Genomic DNA, 16,934 nt, shown 5'->3' with positions numbered 1-16,934 from the left:
GCAGACACACAGGGAATGCTCTTAACGAAGACAGGACCCCACTAGCCCTTTGGGGAGACAGAGGGAGAGTTTGCCAGCACACACCAAAAGCGCTATATATGATAGGGATAGCCTTATAATAAGTGCTCCCTGTATAGCTGCTTTTATAATATAATTTTTGCCACTATTTTGCCCCCCCTCTCTTGTTTTACCCTGTTTCTGTAGTGCAGTGCAGGGGAGAGACCTGGGAGCCGTCCTGACCAGCGGAGCTGTGTAAGGAAAATGGCGCTGTGTGCTGAGGAGATAGGCCCCGCCCCTTTTCCGGCGGGCTCGTCTCCCGCTCTTTAGTGTATTCTGGCAGGGGTTAAATATCTCCATATAGCCCCCGGAGGCTATATGTGAGGTATTTTTTAGCCAAATAGGTTTTCATTTGCCTCCCAGGGCGCTCCCCTCCCAGCGCCCTGCACCCTCAGTGACTGCCGTGTGAAGTGTGCTGAGAGGAAAATGGCGCACAGCTGCAGTGCTGTGCGCTACCTTTAGAAGACTGAGGAGTCTTCTGCCGCCGATTCTGGACCTCTTCATGTTTCAGCATCTGCAAGGGGGCCGGCGGCGAGGCTCCGGTGACCATCCAGGCTGTACCTGTGATCGTCCCTCTGGAGCTGATGTCCAGTAGCCAAGAAGCCAATCCATCCTGCACGCAGGTGAGTTCACTTCTTCTCCCCTAAGTCCCTCGTTGCAGTGATCCTGTTGCCAGCAGGACTCACTGTAAAATAAAAAACCTAAGCTAAACTTTCTCTAAGCAGCTCTTTAGGAGAGCCACCTAGATTGCACCCTTCTCGGCCGGGCACAAAAATCTAACTGAGGCTTGGAGGAGGGTCATAGGGGGAGGAGCCAGTGCACACCACCTGATCGGAAAGCTTTACTTTTTGTGCCCTGTCTCCTGCGGAGCCGCTATTCCCCATGGTCCTTTCAGGAACCCCAGCATCCACTAGGACGATAGAGAAAAGCAGGATTTTCAAGAGTGGGTTTCAAATTTTTTTTTTTTATATATTTTTGTACATGTGACATACACATACCTACAGTACACACAGCATACTTGCATTAATGCACATAGCATGCATACATACATACACACATACATAGCATGCATACACACACACACACACACACACACACACACACACACACACACACACACACACCATACTTAAAAACATATGCACAGGGCACACACACAGATGTAGTATGGTATGCAGGAGGCCAGGTTCCCGGTGCCGGAATTCCGACCGCCGGCATACCGACAGCTGGGCGAGCGCAAAAGAGCCCCTTGCGGGCTCGCCACACTATCTACTCTCCCTCCAGGGGGGCCGTGGACCCCCAAGAGGGAGAAAAGATGTTGGTGTGCAGAGATTACAGCGCCGGTATACTGTGCGTCGGGATCTCAACAGCCAGCAACCTAAATACCACCCCACACACATAGCAAACATGCACATAACATACTTACACACACATACATAGTATGCAGTACCTTACACATAGCATAGTTATACACATGCAGAATACACAAACATTACACTTACAAACACAGGCACACAGCATACTTACACACACAGCTTGTCCGCTGTGTGGCTGCTAGAGGAGATGCGGATCTCTTCCATAGCCGTGCAGGGCAGCTGGGCGGAAAAGATTCCCCAGTGTCCCTACCACTGCCGGTTCAGCTGTCAGCGCTCTGTATCAGGTATATGAAAGCCACCTGACACGGAAGTGCTGACAGCTGAACCGGCAGTGGGAGGCAGGGCAGCTCTGATCTCCGCTGAGGGCCTGCGGCTGCTGCAGAGACAAGACTGGGTGTGTGTCTCGGCAATGATAATGAGCGAGAGGGCGGCAGCAGCGCAATAGCAGGGGCGGGCGGGCATGATGCCCTGGCTGGCTGCGCCCCTCTCTGCTGGGCCTGCTACGACACCTAGGTCATGTGCCCTGCTCAAACCCCCTTAGTTACGCCTCTACTTATCAGGTATATTCAGGACATCTCGAATAGAGTAGAAAAGAGCTTCCACTGCCTGAGACAGTACCGTCCCCCATGTCTACATCCACCTCCCTCTCTTCCAGATCTGGCATCTCATCATTAGATACAGACTAGAACCTGGGGCAATGTACTGTACTTTTTGTGAAGTATAGGGGGCTGAGAGGCTGGGGTGTGGTCTGAATTCTTAAACATAAAATCAGTCATAGACTTTTTAAAATCTTGCCTCTCCTGTCTGGCAGTAGCCAGTACAGATGATGTATCTGTAATATTTTTTTCATTTAGTCCAGCCATGCTGGCTCTTGAGTGCTGCCACCTTGTGAAGGGTGGCTGCACTGTGCACACAACAGAGATCCCCTGGGGAAGGGAAAACTTTGTGCTACAGAACCGACATATAACTCTCTTGCCACACACAGGAGCAGTGAAATAACATAGCAACCCAGTGTACAGCCTGGATGGAGTGAGACAGCGAGGGAGAAAACCAGCCCACTCCTGCCCACCCCTCAATCAGCTAAAGCAGTGCTTTGCCGGGCAGAAACCAGATCCTTAGAAAAGGTAACTAGTTTTAACAGACAATATATTGCTCCCCTACATCTTCAAAACCCCCTGGTACCAGTGTAAGGTGCTTTAGGGGGTCCTTGGAGGAACAGCACTTCTCTGCATGCAGCCTGTACTGTGATGCAGCAGGAAATGGCGCCTCTGAGCCACCGGTCCCGCTCTCCGGGAAGCCCCGCCACCTTAATGGCGTGGTGTCCCTGTACCTTATTAAACTGGCAAGTCTCTCCAATCTACAGAAAACAGGGATAAAACCAAACCCCTTTGCTGTGTCAGCGCCAGTGTGGGTATATGCAGTGGGCACCGCAGCACCGAGTGCCCGCCGCGCCCTTCTGCCATGTGAACCGGGGACCCGCTAACCGGGACCCTGACTCCTCTACTCTCCACACCAGCATCTTCAGCTCTGTTAGGGGTGGCGGCATGCTTTTGGAGTGCACGCACACCCTGGGGGCAATCGAAACACCACCTCAGGAGCTAAATCCTGTCAGCAGGGATCCGGACCATTATCCCTTCAAGAGGTTGGTCCGGTCCACCCCCTAAGTCCCACGATGCAGGCAGACTGATGCCAGCCAGTGCTGCATGAAAATAACAAAATAAAATAAAGTTTTTAAAGAAAACACTCTGGAGCTCCAGAGAATGCATCCGGCTTCTTGGGCACATTTTTTTTTAAACAGAGTCTGCAGGAGAGGCATAGAGGAAAGGAGCCAGCACACTGAAAAAATTTAAAGTGCCACGGCTCCAATGGACCCCATCTATACCGCATGGTACTAAGACCATCCCAGTATCCCCTAGGACATTAGAGAAAGATACTATTAGGGCAATGCTACAAGCCGCCTGATGTTAATGTGTCTGATGAGGAATTGTTACTGAAGCAAATTGAAAAAGCGTCAGGATTAGGGAGACGTAATAGTGATGGGAGATTTTAAACTATCCGGAGATTAATTGGATAAATGATTCATGTGATACTGCTAGGGGTAATAGGTTTCTAAACATACTAAACGATCACTACTTACTTCACAGGTACAATGCAATCTTAGACCTGGTCTTAAACTACAGGGAATTGATATCAAATATTAAAGTAGGGGAGCCCATGAGAAACAACGACCACATTATGGTCACATTCAATATCAATTCTCCTAAGCAGCCCTATATAGGCTCAACTAGGACTCTAAACTTTAGCAAAGCCAATTTTGACATGATGAGGGAAGCTTTAAGGGGCATTGAATGGAAAATTTGGTTTCAAGGAAAGAATACTACGGAGAAATGAGAGGTATTAAAAACGCTGCTCGCTGACTATACTTGTCACTAAGGAACTAATGGGCAAACAGAGGCGAGCATTCAGAAAATATAAAGCAGAAGGGAAAGTGGAGTCATTCCAGTACTATAAGGATTGTAACAAAATTTGCTAAAAAGAAATATGAGCAGCTAAAATAGACATTGGAAAGCTAGTATGAAAGGAAAGTAATTCAAACCCCAGAGAGTTTTTTTAAATACCTCGACAGCAAAAGATTAAAAAAGAGTATAGGCCCTTTAAAGGACAAGTCGGGTGTCTTAATCAGATGATGATAACATAGCAGAAAAAATAAGAATTTACTTACCGATAATTCTATTTCTCATAGTCCGTAGTGGATGCTGGGAACTCCGTAAGGACCATGGGGAATAGCGGCTCCGCAGGAGACTGGGCACAAAAGTAAAAGCTTTATGACTAGCTGGTGTGCACTGGCTCCTCCCCCTATGACCCTCCTCCAAGCCTCAGTTAGGATACTGTGCCCGGACGAGCGTACATAATAAGGAAGGATCTTGAATCCCGGGTAAGACTCATACCAGCCACACCAATCACACCGTACAACTTGTGATCTGAACCCAGTTAACAGTATGATAAACGTAGGAGCCTCTGAAAAGATGGCTCACAACAATAAACAACCCGATTTTTGTAACAATAACTATATACAAGTATTGCAGACAATCCGCACTTGGGATGGGCGCCCAGCATCCACTACGGACTACGAGAAATAGAATTATCGGTAAGTAAATTCTTATTTTCTCTGACGTCCTAGTGGATGTTGGGAACTCCGTAAGGACCATGGGGATTATACCAAAGCTCCCAAACGGGCGGGAGAGTGCGGATGACTCTGCAGCACCGAATGAGAGAACTCCAGGTCCTCCTCAGCCAGGGTATCGAATTTGTAAAATTTAGCAAACGTGTTTGCCCCTGACCAAGTAGCTGCTCGGCAAAGTTGTAAAGCCGAGACCCCTCGGGCAGCCGCCCAAGATGAGCCCACCTTCCTTGTGGAATGGGCTTTTACAGATTTTGGCTGTGGCAGGCCTGCCACAGAATGTGCAAGCTGAATCGTACTACAAATCCAACGAGCAATCGTCTGCTTAGAAGCAGGAGCACCCAGCTTGTTGGGTGCATACAGGATAAACAGCGAGTCAGATTTTCTGACTCCAGCCGTCCTGGAAACATATATTTTCAGGGCCCTGACTACGTCCAGCAACTTGGAGTCCTCCAAGTCCCTAGTAGCCGCAAGCACCACAATAGGCTGGTTCATGTGAAACGCTGAAACCACCTTAGGGAGAAATTGAGGGCGAGTCCTCAGTTCTGCCCTGTCTGAATGAAAAATTAGGTAAGGGCTTTTATATGATAAAGCCGCCAATTCTGAGACACGCCTGGCTGAAGCCAGGGCTAACAGCATGACCACTTTCCATGTGAGATATTTTAATTCCACAGTGGTGAGTGGTTCAAACCAATGTGACTTTAGGAGACTCAACACTACATTGAGATCCCAAGGTGCCACTGGAGGCACAAAAGGAGGCTGTATATGCAGTACCCCTTTGACAATCGTCTGAACTTCAGGCACTGAAGCCAGTTCTTTTTGGAAGAATATTGACAGGGCCGAAATTTGAACCTTAATGGACCCTAATTTTAGGCCCATAGATAGTCCTGTTTGCAGGAAATGCAGGAAACGACCCAGTTGAAATTCCTCTGTAGGGGCCTTCTTGGCCTCACACCACGCAACATATTTTCGCCAAATGCGGTGATAATGTTTCGCGGTTACATCCTTCCTGGCCTTGATCAGGGTAGGGATGACTTCATCTGGAATGCCTTTTTCCTTCAGGATCCGGCGTTCAACCTCCATGCCGTCAAACGCAGCCGCGGTAAGTCTTGGAACAGACAAGGTCCCTGCTGGAGCAGGTCCTTTCTTAGAGGTAGAGGCCACGGGTCCTCCGTGAGCATCTCTTGAAGTTCCGGGTACCAAGTCCTCCTTGGCCAATCCGGAGCCACGAGTATAGTTCTTACTCCTCTCCTTCTTATGATTCTCAGTACTTTGGGTATGAGAGGCAGAGGAGGGAACACATATACTGACTGGTACACCCACGGTGTTACCAGAGCGTCCACCGCTATCGCCTGAGGGTCCCTTGACCTGGCGCAATATCTGTCTAGTTTCTTGTTGAGACGAGACGCCATCATGTCCACCTTTGGTTTTTCCCAACGGTTTACAATCACGTGGAAGACTTCTGGGTGAAGTCCCCACTCCCCCGGGTGGAGGTCGTGTCTGCTGAGGAAGTCTGCTTCCCAGTTGTCCACTCCCGGAATGAACACCGCTGACAGTGCTGTCACATAATTTTCCGCCCAGCGAAGAATTCTTGCAGCTTCTGCCATTGCCCTCCTGCTTCTTGTGCCGCCCTGTCTGTTTACGTGGGCGACTGCCGTGATGTTGTCCGATTGGATCAATACCGACTGACCCTGAAGCAGAGGCCTTGCTTGACTTAGGACATTGTAAATTGCCCTTAGTTCCAGGATATTTATGTGAAGAGACGTTTCCATGCTTGACCACAAGCCCTGGAAAATTCTTCCCTGTGTGACTGCTCCCCAGCCTCTCAGGCTGGCATCCGTGGTCACCAGAATCCAGTCCTGAATGCCGAATCTGCGGCCCTCTAGAAGATGAGCACTCTGCAACCACCACAGGAGAGACACCCTTGTCCTTGGAGATAGGGTTATCCGCTGATGCATCTGAAGATGCTATCCGGACCATTTGTCCAGCAGATCCCACTGAAAAGTTCTTGCATGGAATCTTCCGAATGGAATCGCTTCGTAAGAAGCCACCATCTTTCCCAGGACCCTTGTGCATTGATGAACTGACACTTGTCCTGGTTTCAGGAGGTTCCTGACTAGCTCGGATAACTCCCTGGCCTTCTCCTCCGGGAGAAACACCTTTTTCTGGACTGTGTCCAGAATCATCCCTAGGAACAGTAGACGTGTTGTTGGAATCAGCTGCGATTTTGGAATATTTAGAATCCACCCGTGCTGACGTAGCACTACCTGAGATAGTGCTACTCCGACCTCTAACTGTTCCCTGGACCTTGCCCTTATCAGGAGATCGTCCAAGTAAGGGATAATTAAGACGCCTTTTCTTCGAAGAAGAATCATCATTTCGGCCATTACCTTGGTAAAGACCCGTGGTGCCGTGGACAATCCAAACGGCAGCGTCTGAAACTGATGATGACAGTTTTGTACCACAAACCTGAGGTACCCTTGGTGAGAAGGGTAGATTGGGACATGGAGATAAGCATCTTTGATGTCCAGAGACACCATATAGTCCCCTTCTTCCAGGTTCGCTATCACTGCTCTGAGTGACTCCATCTTGAATTTGAACCTTTTTATGTAAGTGTTCAATGATTTCAGATTTAAAATCGGTCTCACCGAGCCGTCCGGCTTCGGTACCACAAACAGCGTGGAATAATACCCCTTTCCCTGTTGTAGGAGGGGTACCTTGATTATCACCTGCTGGGAATACAGCTTGTGAATAGCTTCCAATACTGCCTCCATGTCGGAGGGAGACGTTGGTAGAGCAGACTTCAGGAACCGGCGAGGGGGAGACGTCTCGAATTCCAATTTGTACCCCTGTGATACTACCTGCAGGATCCAGGGGTCCACTTGCGAGTGAGCCCACTGCGCGTTGAAATTTTTGAGACGGGCCCCCACCGTGCCCGAGTCCGCTTGTAAAGCCCCAGCGTCATGCTGAAGACTTGGCAGAAGCGGGGGAGGGCTTCTGATCCTGGGAAGAGGCTGCCTGCTGCAGTCTTTTTCCCCTTCCTCTGCCCCGGGGCAGAAATGAGTGGCCTTTTGCCCGCTTGCCCTTATGGGGACGAAAGGACTGAGTTTGAAAAGACGGTGTCTTTTTCTGCTGAGAGGTGACCTGGGGTAAAAAGGTGGATTTCCCAGCCGTCGCCGTGGCCACCAGGTCCGATAGACCGACCCCAAATAACTCCTCCCCTTTATACGGCAAAACTTCCATATGCCGTTTGGAATCCGCATCACCTGACCACTGTCGTGTCCATAAACTTCTTCTGGCAGAAATGGACAGCGCACTTACTCTTGATGCCAGGGTGCAAATATCCCTCTGTGCATCTCGCATATATAGTAATGCATCCTTTAAATGCTCTATAGTCAATAATATACTGTCCCTATCCAGGGTATCAATATTTTCAGTCAGGGAATCCGACCAAGCCACTCCAGCGCTGCACATCAAGGCTGAGGCGATTGCTGGTCGTAGTATAACACCAGTATGTGTGTATATACCCTTTAGGATATTTTCCAGCTTTCTATCAGCTGGTTCCTTGAGGGCGGCCGTATCAGGAGACGGCAACGCCACTTGTTTTGATAAGCGTGTGAGCGCCTTATCTACCCTAGGGGGTGTTTCCCAACGCGCCCTAACCTCTGGCGGGAAAGGGTATAATGCCAATAATTTATTAGAAATCAGCAGTTTTTTATCGGGGGAAACCCACGCTTTGTCACACACCTCATTTAATTCATCTGATTCAGGAAAAACTATGGGTAGTTTTTTCACACCCCACATAATACCCCTTTTTGTGGTACTTGTAGTATCTGTCGACCATCTGATGTAACGGGCGCTTTAGAGCCCCTGACGGTGTTTGAGACGCCTGGACAGGCACTAACTGATTTGCCGGCTGTCTCATGTCGTCAACAGTTTTTTGCAAAGTGCTGACACTGTCACGTAATTCCTTCCATACGACCATCCAGTCAGGTGTCGACTCCCTAGGGGGTGACATCACTATTACAGGCAATTGCTCCGCCTCCACATCATTTTCCTCCTCATACATGTCGACACAATCGTACCGACACACAGCACACACACAGGGAATGCTCTGATAGAGGACAGGACCCCACGAGCCCTTTGGGGAGACAGAGGGAGAGTTTGCCAGCACACACCAGAGCGCTATATATATACAGGGATAACCTTATATAAGTGTTTCTCCCTTCTATAGCTGCTGTATTTGTATTATCTGCCAATTAGTGCCCCCCCTCTCTTGTTTTACCCTGATTCTGTAGCAGGACTGCAGGGGAGAGTCAGGGAGCCGTCCTTCCAGCGGAGCTGTGAGGGAAAATGGCGCTTGTGTGCTGAGGAGATAGGCTCCGCCCCCTTTTCGGCAGCCTTTTCTCCCGCTTTTTTTAGGAAAACTGGCAGGGGTTAAATGCATCCATATAGCCCAGGAGCTATATGTGATGCATTTCTTTAGCCATATAAGGTTTAAAACGTGTTTTATTGCGTCTCAGGGCGCTCCCCCCCAGCGGCCTGCACCCTCAGTGACCGGAGTGTGAAGTGTGCTGAGAGCAATGGCGCACAGCTGCAGTGCTGTGCGCTACCTTATTGAAGACAGGAACGTCTTCTGCCGCCGATTTTTCCGGACCTCTTCGCTCTTCTGGCTCTGTAAGGGGGCCGGCGGCGCGGCTCCGGGACCCATCCAAGCTGAGCCTGTGATCGTCCCTCTGGAGCTAATGTCCAGTAGCCAAGAAGCCCAATCCACTCTGCATGCAGGTGAGTTCGCTTCTTCTCCCCTTAGTCCCACGATGCAGTGAGCCTGTTGCCAGCAGGTCTCACTGAAAATAAAAAACCTATTTAAACTTTTACTCTAAGCAGCTCAGGAGAGCTACCTAGCATGCACCCTTCTCAGCCGGGCACAAAAATCTAACTGAGGCTTGGAGGAGGGTCATAGGGGGAGGAGCCAGTGCACACCAGCTAGTCATAAAGCTTTTACTTTTGTGCCCAGTCTCCTGCGGAGCCGCTATTCCCCATGGTCCTTACGGAGTTCCCAGCATCCACTAGGACGTCAGAGAAATTAAATTAATTTTTCTCATCTGTATTCACAAGGGAGGAATAGATGGCGGGATTAACGCATAACCTCAGCAATGATAATGTCCCAATGCTAAGTGCTTGTTTAAGTGAGGAAGTAGTCTGCGACAGATTTAAAAAAAATTAAGATTAATAAATCACCCGGTCCAGACGGAATTCACAAACGGGTTCTCATGAAACTACACTCCAAACTAGCAAGTCTGCTATCTTTGATTTTCAATGACTCACTTACTGTATATCAGGCATGGTTCCCAAAGACTGGCGTATAGTAGAAGTTGTGCAGATATTCAAAAAGGGAAGTAAATCTGGACCGGATAATAATTCACCAGTAAGCCTTACATCTATAGTGGGGAAAGTACTGGAAGGTATTTTAAGAGATAGAATACAGAAGTTACTGGAAGCCAATAAAGTTATTAATAGGAACCAACATGGATTTGTGAAGGATAAATCATGTCAAACAAACTTTGGCTTTTATTAGACCGTTAGCGCTAACCTAGATCAGGGCAAGGAGGTGGATGTAATCTTTTTAGACTCTGCTAAAGCTTTCGATACAGTACCGCACATGAGACTTATCGATAAGTTACAAGAACTGGGGCTAGAGAGCACACTATGCACTTAGGTTAGAAATTTGCTGGATAATAGGGAGCAGCAGTAGTGGTATATGGAACTTTTTCAAACTGGACTGAAGTACTAAGTGGCGTGCCACAAGGGACTGTACTTGGACCACTATTGGTCAACATTTTCATAAATGACCTAGAGGTTGGTCTAGAGAGCATGGTTTAAATTTTTGCAGACGATACCAAACTGAAAGATTATAAATTCGGAGGGGGATACAGAGAAATTCAATTTCCTCAAACATTCAATCTGGGGACACTGAAAGAGCGGACGCTAGGGCGTATATATATTTACTATAGTGCAGGTTTTTAGAATTTGATAATTGCCCATACCAACTAGATTCAATGTATTATTCCTCTACAACAGGGGTGGGGAACCTTTGGCCCTCCGGCTGCTATTGAACTACACATACCAGCATGCACTGCTACAGTTTTGCTATTCGGTCATGCTACAACAGTTGCAGGGCATGCTGGGATGTGTAGTTCAGCAACAGCTGGAGTGCCGCAGGTTTCCCACCCCTGCACTACAACATTGGTGGGCAACATGGGTGGGGAACCTGCGGCCCTCCAGCTGTTGTTGAACTACACATCCCAGCATGCCCCATAAAAGTTTTAGCATGGCCAAAGAGAAAAACTGTAGCAGGGCATGCTGGTATGTGTAGTTCAATAACAGCTGGGGGGGGGGCACTTCTAAAAACCCACTTTTCAGTAAATATAACCCTGGGACTTCCCAAAACAAGCAGGTAGGAGGGTCATCTGGCAAAACCATGCAGCCAGAACAGAAAGTGCTAACTTAGTGATGGTATGCAGAGAAGACCAGATCGCCACTCTGCACAATTACTCCACTGAAGTACTGTGACAAACTGCAAAAGAGGCCCCGCCTGCAAGAGTTGAGTGGGCCCGGAGTTTAGGCGGCACTGGTGTTTTAGAAAATAGATACGCTTGACGAATGGCTGCTATGAACTATTAAGTAACAGACTGCTTGGAGGCCGGCCCGCCACACTTAGGAGTATCTACAAGATCCAAAAGCCAATCCGTAAGGCGAAGTACCAAGGTACGAGCCATGTAAATCAATTTTGTAAAGCCTGCACAATATCTAGAAGATGGAGTGTGGAGGTGGGTGTGGAGGTGGGAGAAAATGCAGGAAAACAATGTTCTGGTGGAGACAGAACTTGGAAACCACTTTAGGCAAAAACGAAGGCTTCATCTGTAACACCACCCTATCAGAATAAAAAAAGAAATAAGGAAGGCTTATAAAACAGCGCCGCCAATTCTGATACCCGTCTGTCCGAAGCAATGGCTAAAAAGAAATTACATTCAAGGGAAGGTAGCGTAGCTCCACAAACATGGGCTCAAATATGGGCTCCTGAAAGGCTTATGGAACTAAATAAAAAATCCACAGGTATATAAAGTGGATAGATGCAAGGCAACTCCTGCATGAATGTATGCACCTCTGGAATGATCGCCAGATGCCTCTGAGAAAGTACAGAAAGGGCAGACACCTGACCTTCCAGTGATGAAAAGCAAAGACCCTTTGACAATCTATCCTGAAGAAAGGACAATAGTTGGGAGACACGAAAGATAGTTGCCAGAAGCTGACGGCACTCACACCAGAGAATATAAAAAATGGCAGATCCAAAAGGTGACCAGTTTCCTAGCCTGAAGCATGGTAGACTTTGAACACCCTTGCATCCTCAAAAGCAATTCCATGAAATTCAGCCGAGACAAAATGGGGTGAAGGCACAACGTTTGTCGAAGTTGATCCTCGCCGAGATGGAGACGCCATGGATTGTCGTCCATAAGACCTTGCAGGGGTGAGAACCAAGCTCACTGTGACTGGAAGATCCTCTCTCCCCGAACTTTCTGGATCATCCTAGCCAGCATGAATAGAGGTAACTCAACCGGAATGATCAAGGGGCCTAGAGGGCATCCACCAATGTCACTTGAGTGTCCCTCGCCCATACTCAGTAGACAGGAAACTTCTTGCTGAGCCAGGAGACCATGAGGACTATGTCGGGCGCTTCCCATCAAATATGGGAAGAAAAACAACCTGATGGACTTCACGTTCCCCTGGATGAATTGTGTGACTGCTCAGAAAATCAGTCTCCAAGTACTCCATCCTGGGAGAGATCGCCAGCACTCAGGCCTCGGCCCAAGAAGGGATGTGAGCCACTTCCGTCATATCCTGGCAATTGATACACACTGTCGTGGTGGTGCTGTCCGATTGATTGCAGACTGGCTTTTTGTACAGGAAAGTCTGAGCTCGAAGGAGAGACAGTTGGTCTGCTCTTAGAATGCTGATGGGGAGTGCCAATTTATATCTAAGTCAAGCGTCATGGCAGTCCAGCAAAGTAGGTTGGCATTGGTGGTGACAAGGGACTAGTCCAGGATCAAGAATGGGAGCTCCTGGTCAGATTTACAGACTGAAGCCTGGTGTTTGCCACTGTAATAATGGTCACATTTCTTGTTTTTTTGGATGTGCTCCGTGATACAACCCTTTTAGGCAGAAGATTTTGGCATCGCTAACAAGGTCTTTCATTTGTATCTTGTACCTTCACCAGCCCGTCAAAATGACAGAACATCATAACAGTAAAGTCAGTGACGGAGGCTGTCCGTGTCCGAATGGAGCAACAATTGAATTGCTCCATCAGGTGCCATCAAGTGGCCGCCAGAGCACACAACACTTGAATTACCCCCAAAGAGACAAGGAGCAGTGTTAGCCTTTTATTATTTAGGATTTCACTTATACCACTCCACTAGTCCATCATACTAAAAGATAAGCATTTGGTCATAGTCACATTGCAGTACAATCTGCTTTGGCCCAAAACTGGAAGAATCCTGTGCACCCTACTTTAGCCAAGTTCTAGTTTCATCATGAAATGAAAACAGCTAGTGTTCCTTACAAGTTTTTTTGATTGATCTTTGTTATCCTTTGCCATGTACCCCTAATTTTCTATACTTGGAACCATAGTGATGTTCATTTTCTGACTCTCTTAAATGTAAAAAGAAAAAGCTGTAGCACTGAATGTAAATAGGAACTGTTCACAGTTACAAGACAAAATTGTGTATGCAGCTACTAAAAAAGACACTAGAAACAATGCTAGATGAAGTAATACACACATGCCTGATCACAGAGAGCTTCCTCTGGTAGTTACCAAGCTGTGCAATATAAAATAATCAACGGTAATGGGGAAAAAACAAAAGCACACGGAAACATTTGGAATAGTTCTGGATAAATGCACCACCATATACATGTATATAAAGAACAAGTGTGTCTATACAGTCATATTCTATACCTTGAAACCTTGTGGTGTTCATCTGGTTTCCTACAAAGTAAAGAGAAAATTCTGTAACCTTGAATCTAAATGAGGATCTGCACATGTAGAAGAAATTTTATATTTGCATTTACTAATAATTAGCCACTTTAATCAAGTAGGTGATCAAACATACACAGGCCTGATCACAGACAGGTTTTCTAAAATGTAAAGATCAAAAGGGACAATTACTAATATAATTAGTCCCTTTGAGCAATGGTAGGTGATACCACAAGCACAGGCCTGATCAGAGTGCTTCATCCCACAGTTCTAAGCTGTGACACTAAGGGGGGTATTCAATTAGCTCCGACAATTTCGGAGCTATCGAATTCACCCCCTTGCTATTCAATTATGGGCCGTTTTCACTTTTTTTTTTTTTTTTTAAGCGATAAGGCAGTAGCAAAAAATGCTTTAAACTCAGCAAAAACATGTGGATTCTCCGATCCACATGTTTTTCGCTCCTGCCGAATTTTTCGCCTAGGCGAAAAAACAGCCCTGCTATTGAATAGGGAGAATCCCCAATCGCCCTACAAAATAGTGAAAAGTGCAGTTTTTCCACTTAGGCGGAAAAAAAACGGCCCTAATTTAATACACCCCTTAGTAATCAAAGGTAATGAGGAAAATTAATGCCAGGAACATCATGCGGAAAAAAAGTAGATTTGTAAGTGTTTTGTGGTACTCCAAATTACAACTCAGCTATTCAGAAAACTCCAAGTATACTGGATAAAGGTACACACATATGTATACAAAAGAACAAGAGTATATAAAAATAGTAAATGTCTATACCTGGAACGTTTGTAGTATTCATCATCTGGTTTCCTTAAATGTAAATAGAAAAAGCTGTAACACTAGATATAAATGAGTACTGCTCACATTTAGAAGGAAAAATAATTACTTGTAATTACTATTAAAAATTGTTTCTCTGAGACAATGGGTGGTGTTCCAGCCTTTAAAGAAATGAACCTTTTAAGTGCACAGCTCCTGCACCCTCAACTGAAAACATGATAGCAGGGTTCCCTAGACTGAATGAAGGAGTAAATGTTCTTCACAATAATGAATAGTTACTATAAAATATTGTAGGTGATGTCATACACTAAGCAAGATCCAGTACAGAATCTAAAAAGGGCGACCCCCTTTCAGGAGGGACTGGTGGAGCCACCACAATAGGGAGAGATGAATCTCTCGCAAGAGAATGATAGTCTGTGCCTTGAGGAGCAGATGGGACTTGTTCAACCTAGCTAGAATGTAAAAGTTTCAGAAGACGGGAGTGAAACTAGGCATCCTCCACCACGTTGATCATGGAGACCAATGAACCCAGGATCTGCATGCAGAAGTGGACAGACACCAGACAATGGGGGTAATTCCAAGTTGATCGCAGCAGGAATTTTGTTAGCAGTTGGGCAAAACCATGTGCACTGCAGGGGAGGCAGATATAACATGTGCAGAAAGAGTTAGATTTGGGTGGGTTATTTTATTTCTGTGCAGGGTAAATACTGGCTGCTTTATTTTTACACTGCAAATTAGATTGCAGATTGAACACACCACACCCAAATCTAACTCTCTCTGCACATGTTAAATTTGCCTCCCCTGCAGTGCACATGGTTTTGCCCAACTGCTAACAAAATTCCTGCTGCGATCAACTTGGAATTACCCCCGATGACTAAGGAATGTGCTCACCTTGGATAGCAGGGCCTGAATAGTCTACCGAAAGGAAAACCTGTTGAACCTTGGAATTCAGCAGACCTACTAAGTACAACATCTGAATGTCAACGTAGATTTTCGCCAATTGATCACTCGCCTGTGTGACTTTGGAAGATCTGCCGAATGTGGTTCTTCAGGACATCCGCTGACTGAGCTAGAAGAAGGTTGTCCACAAAAGGTAAGATTTGGACGCCCCAGTGAAGAAGGTGTGCTGCTGCCATCACCTTCGTGAAAACACGAGAAGCCATTGACAGTCCAAATGGTAATCCCTGAAATTGGTAGTGATTGAACCAAACATCAAAACTGAGGAAGCGCTGGTGGGCGACTCGGCTGGGGATGTGTAAATAGGCATCCAGGATGTCTAATGAAGCCACAAAAACCCTTGGTTCCATGGCCAGGATGATGGAGTGAAGAGACACCATGCGGAATCTGGTAATCTGCAGCTACCCATTCTGTGCCTTCAGATTAAGGATAGGCACAAGCTATTTGGTTTCTGGACAAGTAAGAGGTTGGCATAAAAACCCAGACATCTATGGAGTTGGGGGAACTGGGATTATGAATCTGGAAGACAGAAGGGAACAAACAGACTCCCCGAGAGTTCTTACTTTTCTTTGATCCGCTGGAAAAACAGTGGAAAAGTACCGCTCTGGAGGACGCTTCTGAAAAATCAGTGCATAATCCTGAAAGACTACGCCTCTAACCCAAGAAGCAGAAGTTGGTCTCCCACACTGGAGACTCGCAGGCAGGGCCGGTGCTAGGGTGTTTGGCGCCTCCCTGCAAACTGTAAATTTGCGCCCTCTCTCCCATACTTGAGAGGGACAGTGCGCACCGAAGGTGAATGCAGCAAAATGGGTTGTGGTTTCACGAGGAAGGGGTGTGCCCACACAATTGTACCCCTAATTTACGTTACGCCACACAGTACTACTGTACTACTGAGACAGTACCACAATCTAATTCACATTACACCGCATACAGTGCTCCTGATCCATATTACACCACTTTACAACACACAGTAGTGCCCCTTCTTCAGGTCCTGGAGAGGTTGTGGAACTCATTTCCCTCGCTACCTACTCCCTCTCATTAGTCGTGCCAGGGCCGATTGTAGGGTGTTCGGCGCCCTTTGCAAAACTACAGTGCCCTAACCCCCATACTATCCAAAGGAGCAGTTGCACGCTGAAGGCACACACTGCAAAAAACAGGTGTGGTATCACAAAGAAGAGGCATGGCCACACAGTATCAGTGCCACTTATACACATACCCACGGAGACAATTTTCTACACATATTAATGCCATGGGTAGCAGTACCGCTTATACACATAATAAAGCCCATAATAGCAGTGCCGCATATACACATGCCCACAGCATCAGTGCCGCTTATACACATAATAATGCCCATGATACCAGTGCCACTTATACACATGCCTACGGTATCAATGCTGCTTACACACATAATAATGCCCATGATACCAGTGCTGCTTATATACATGCCCACGGTATCAATGCTGCTTATACACATAATAATGCCCATGATACCAGTGCCACTTATACACATGCCTACGGTATCAGTGCCGCTTGTACACATGCCCAGGGT

The 16,934-nt window shown here is 47.0% G+C and overlaps 1 protein-coding gene across 38 annotated transcripts in view; it reads right to left on the bottom strand.

Moving 5' to 3' along the window:
- Positions 1-16,934, bottom strand: part of LOC134927837 (uncharacterized) — a 1,188,393-nt gene that overhangs the window by 1,024,728 nt on the left and 146,731 nt on the right. For 37 of the 38 annotated variants that reach the window (XM_063922861.1, XM_063922855.1, XM_063922854.1 and 34 more), the window contains one exon: positions 14,429-14,461. In XM_063922861.1, the coding sequence (XP_063778931.1) occupies positions 14,429-14,461 (33 nt within the window). Of the gene's footprint in view, positions 1-13,624; positions 13,655-14,428; positions 14,462-16,934 lie in introns of all 38 variants that reach the window. The other variant, XM_063922886.1, reaches the window with a different exon arrangement.

This window comes from Pseudophryne corroboree, chromosome 5 (genome assembly GCF_028390025.1).
Source record: "Pseudophryne corroboree isolate aPseCor3 chromosome 5, aPseCor3.hap2, whole genome shotgun sequence".
In the NCBI taxonomy this organism is placed as follows: Eukaryota; Metazoa; Chordata; class Amphibia; order Anura; family Myobatrachidae; genus Pseudophryne; species Pseudophryne corroboree.
The sequence above is the reverse complement of the archived record's forward strand: the minus strand, read 5'-3'. Positions and strand labels throughout refer to the sequence as shown.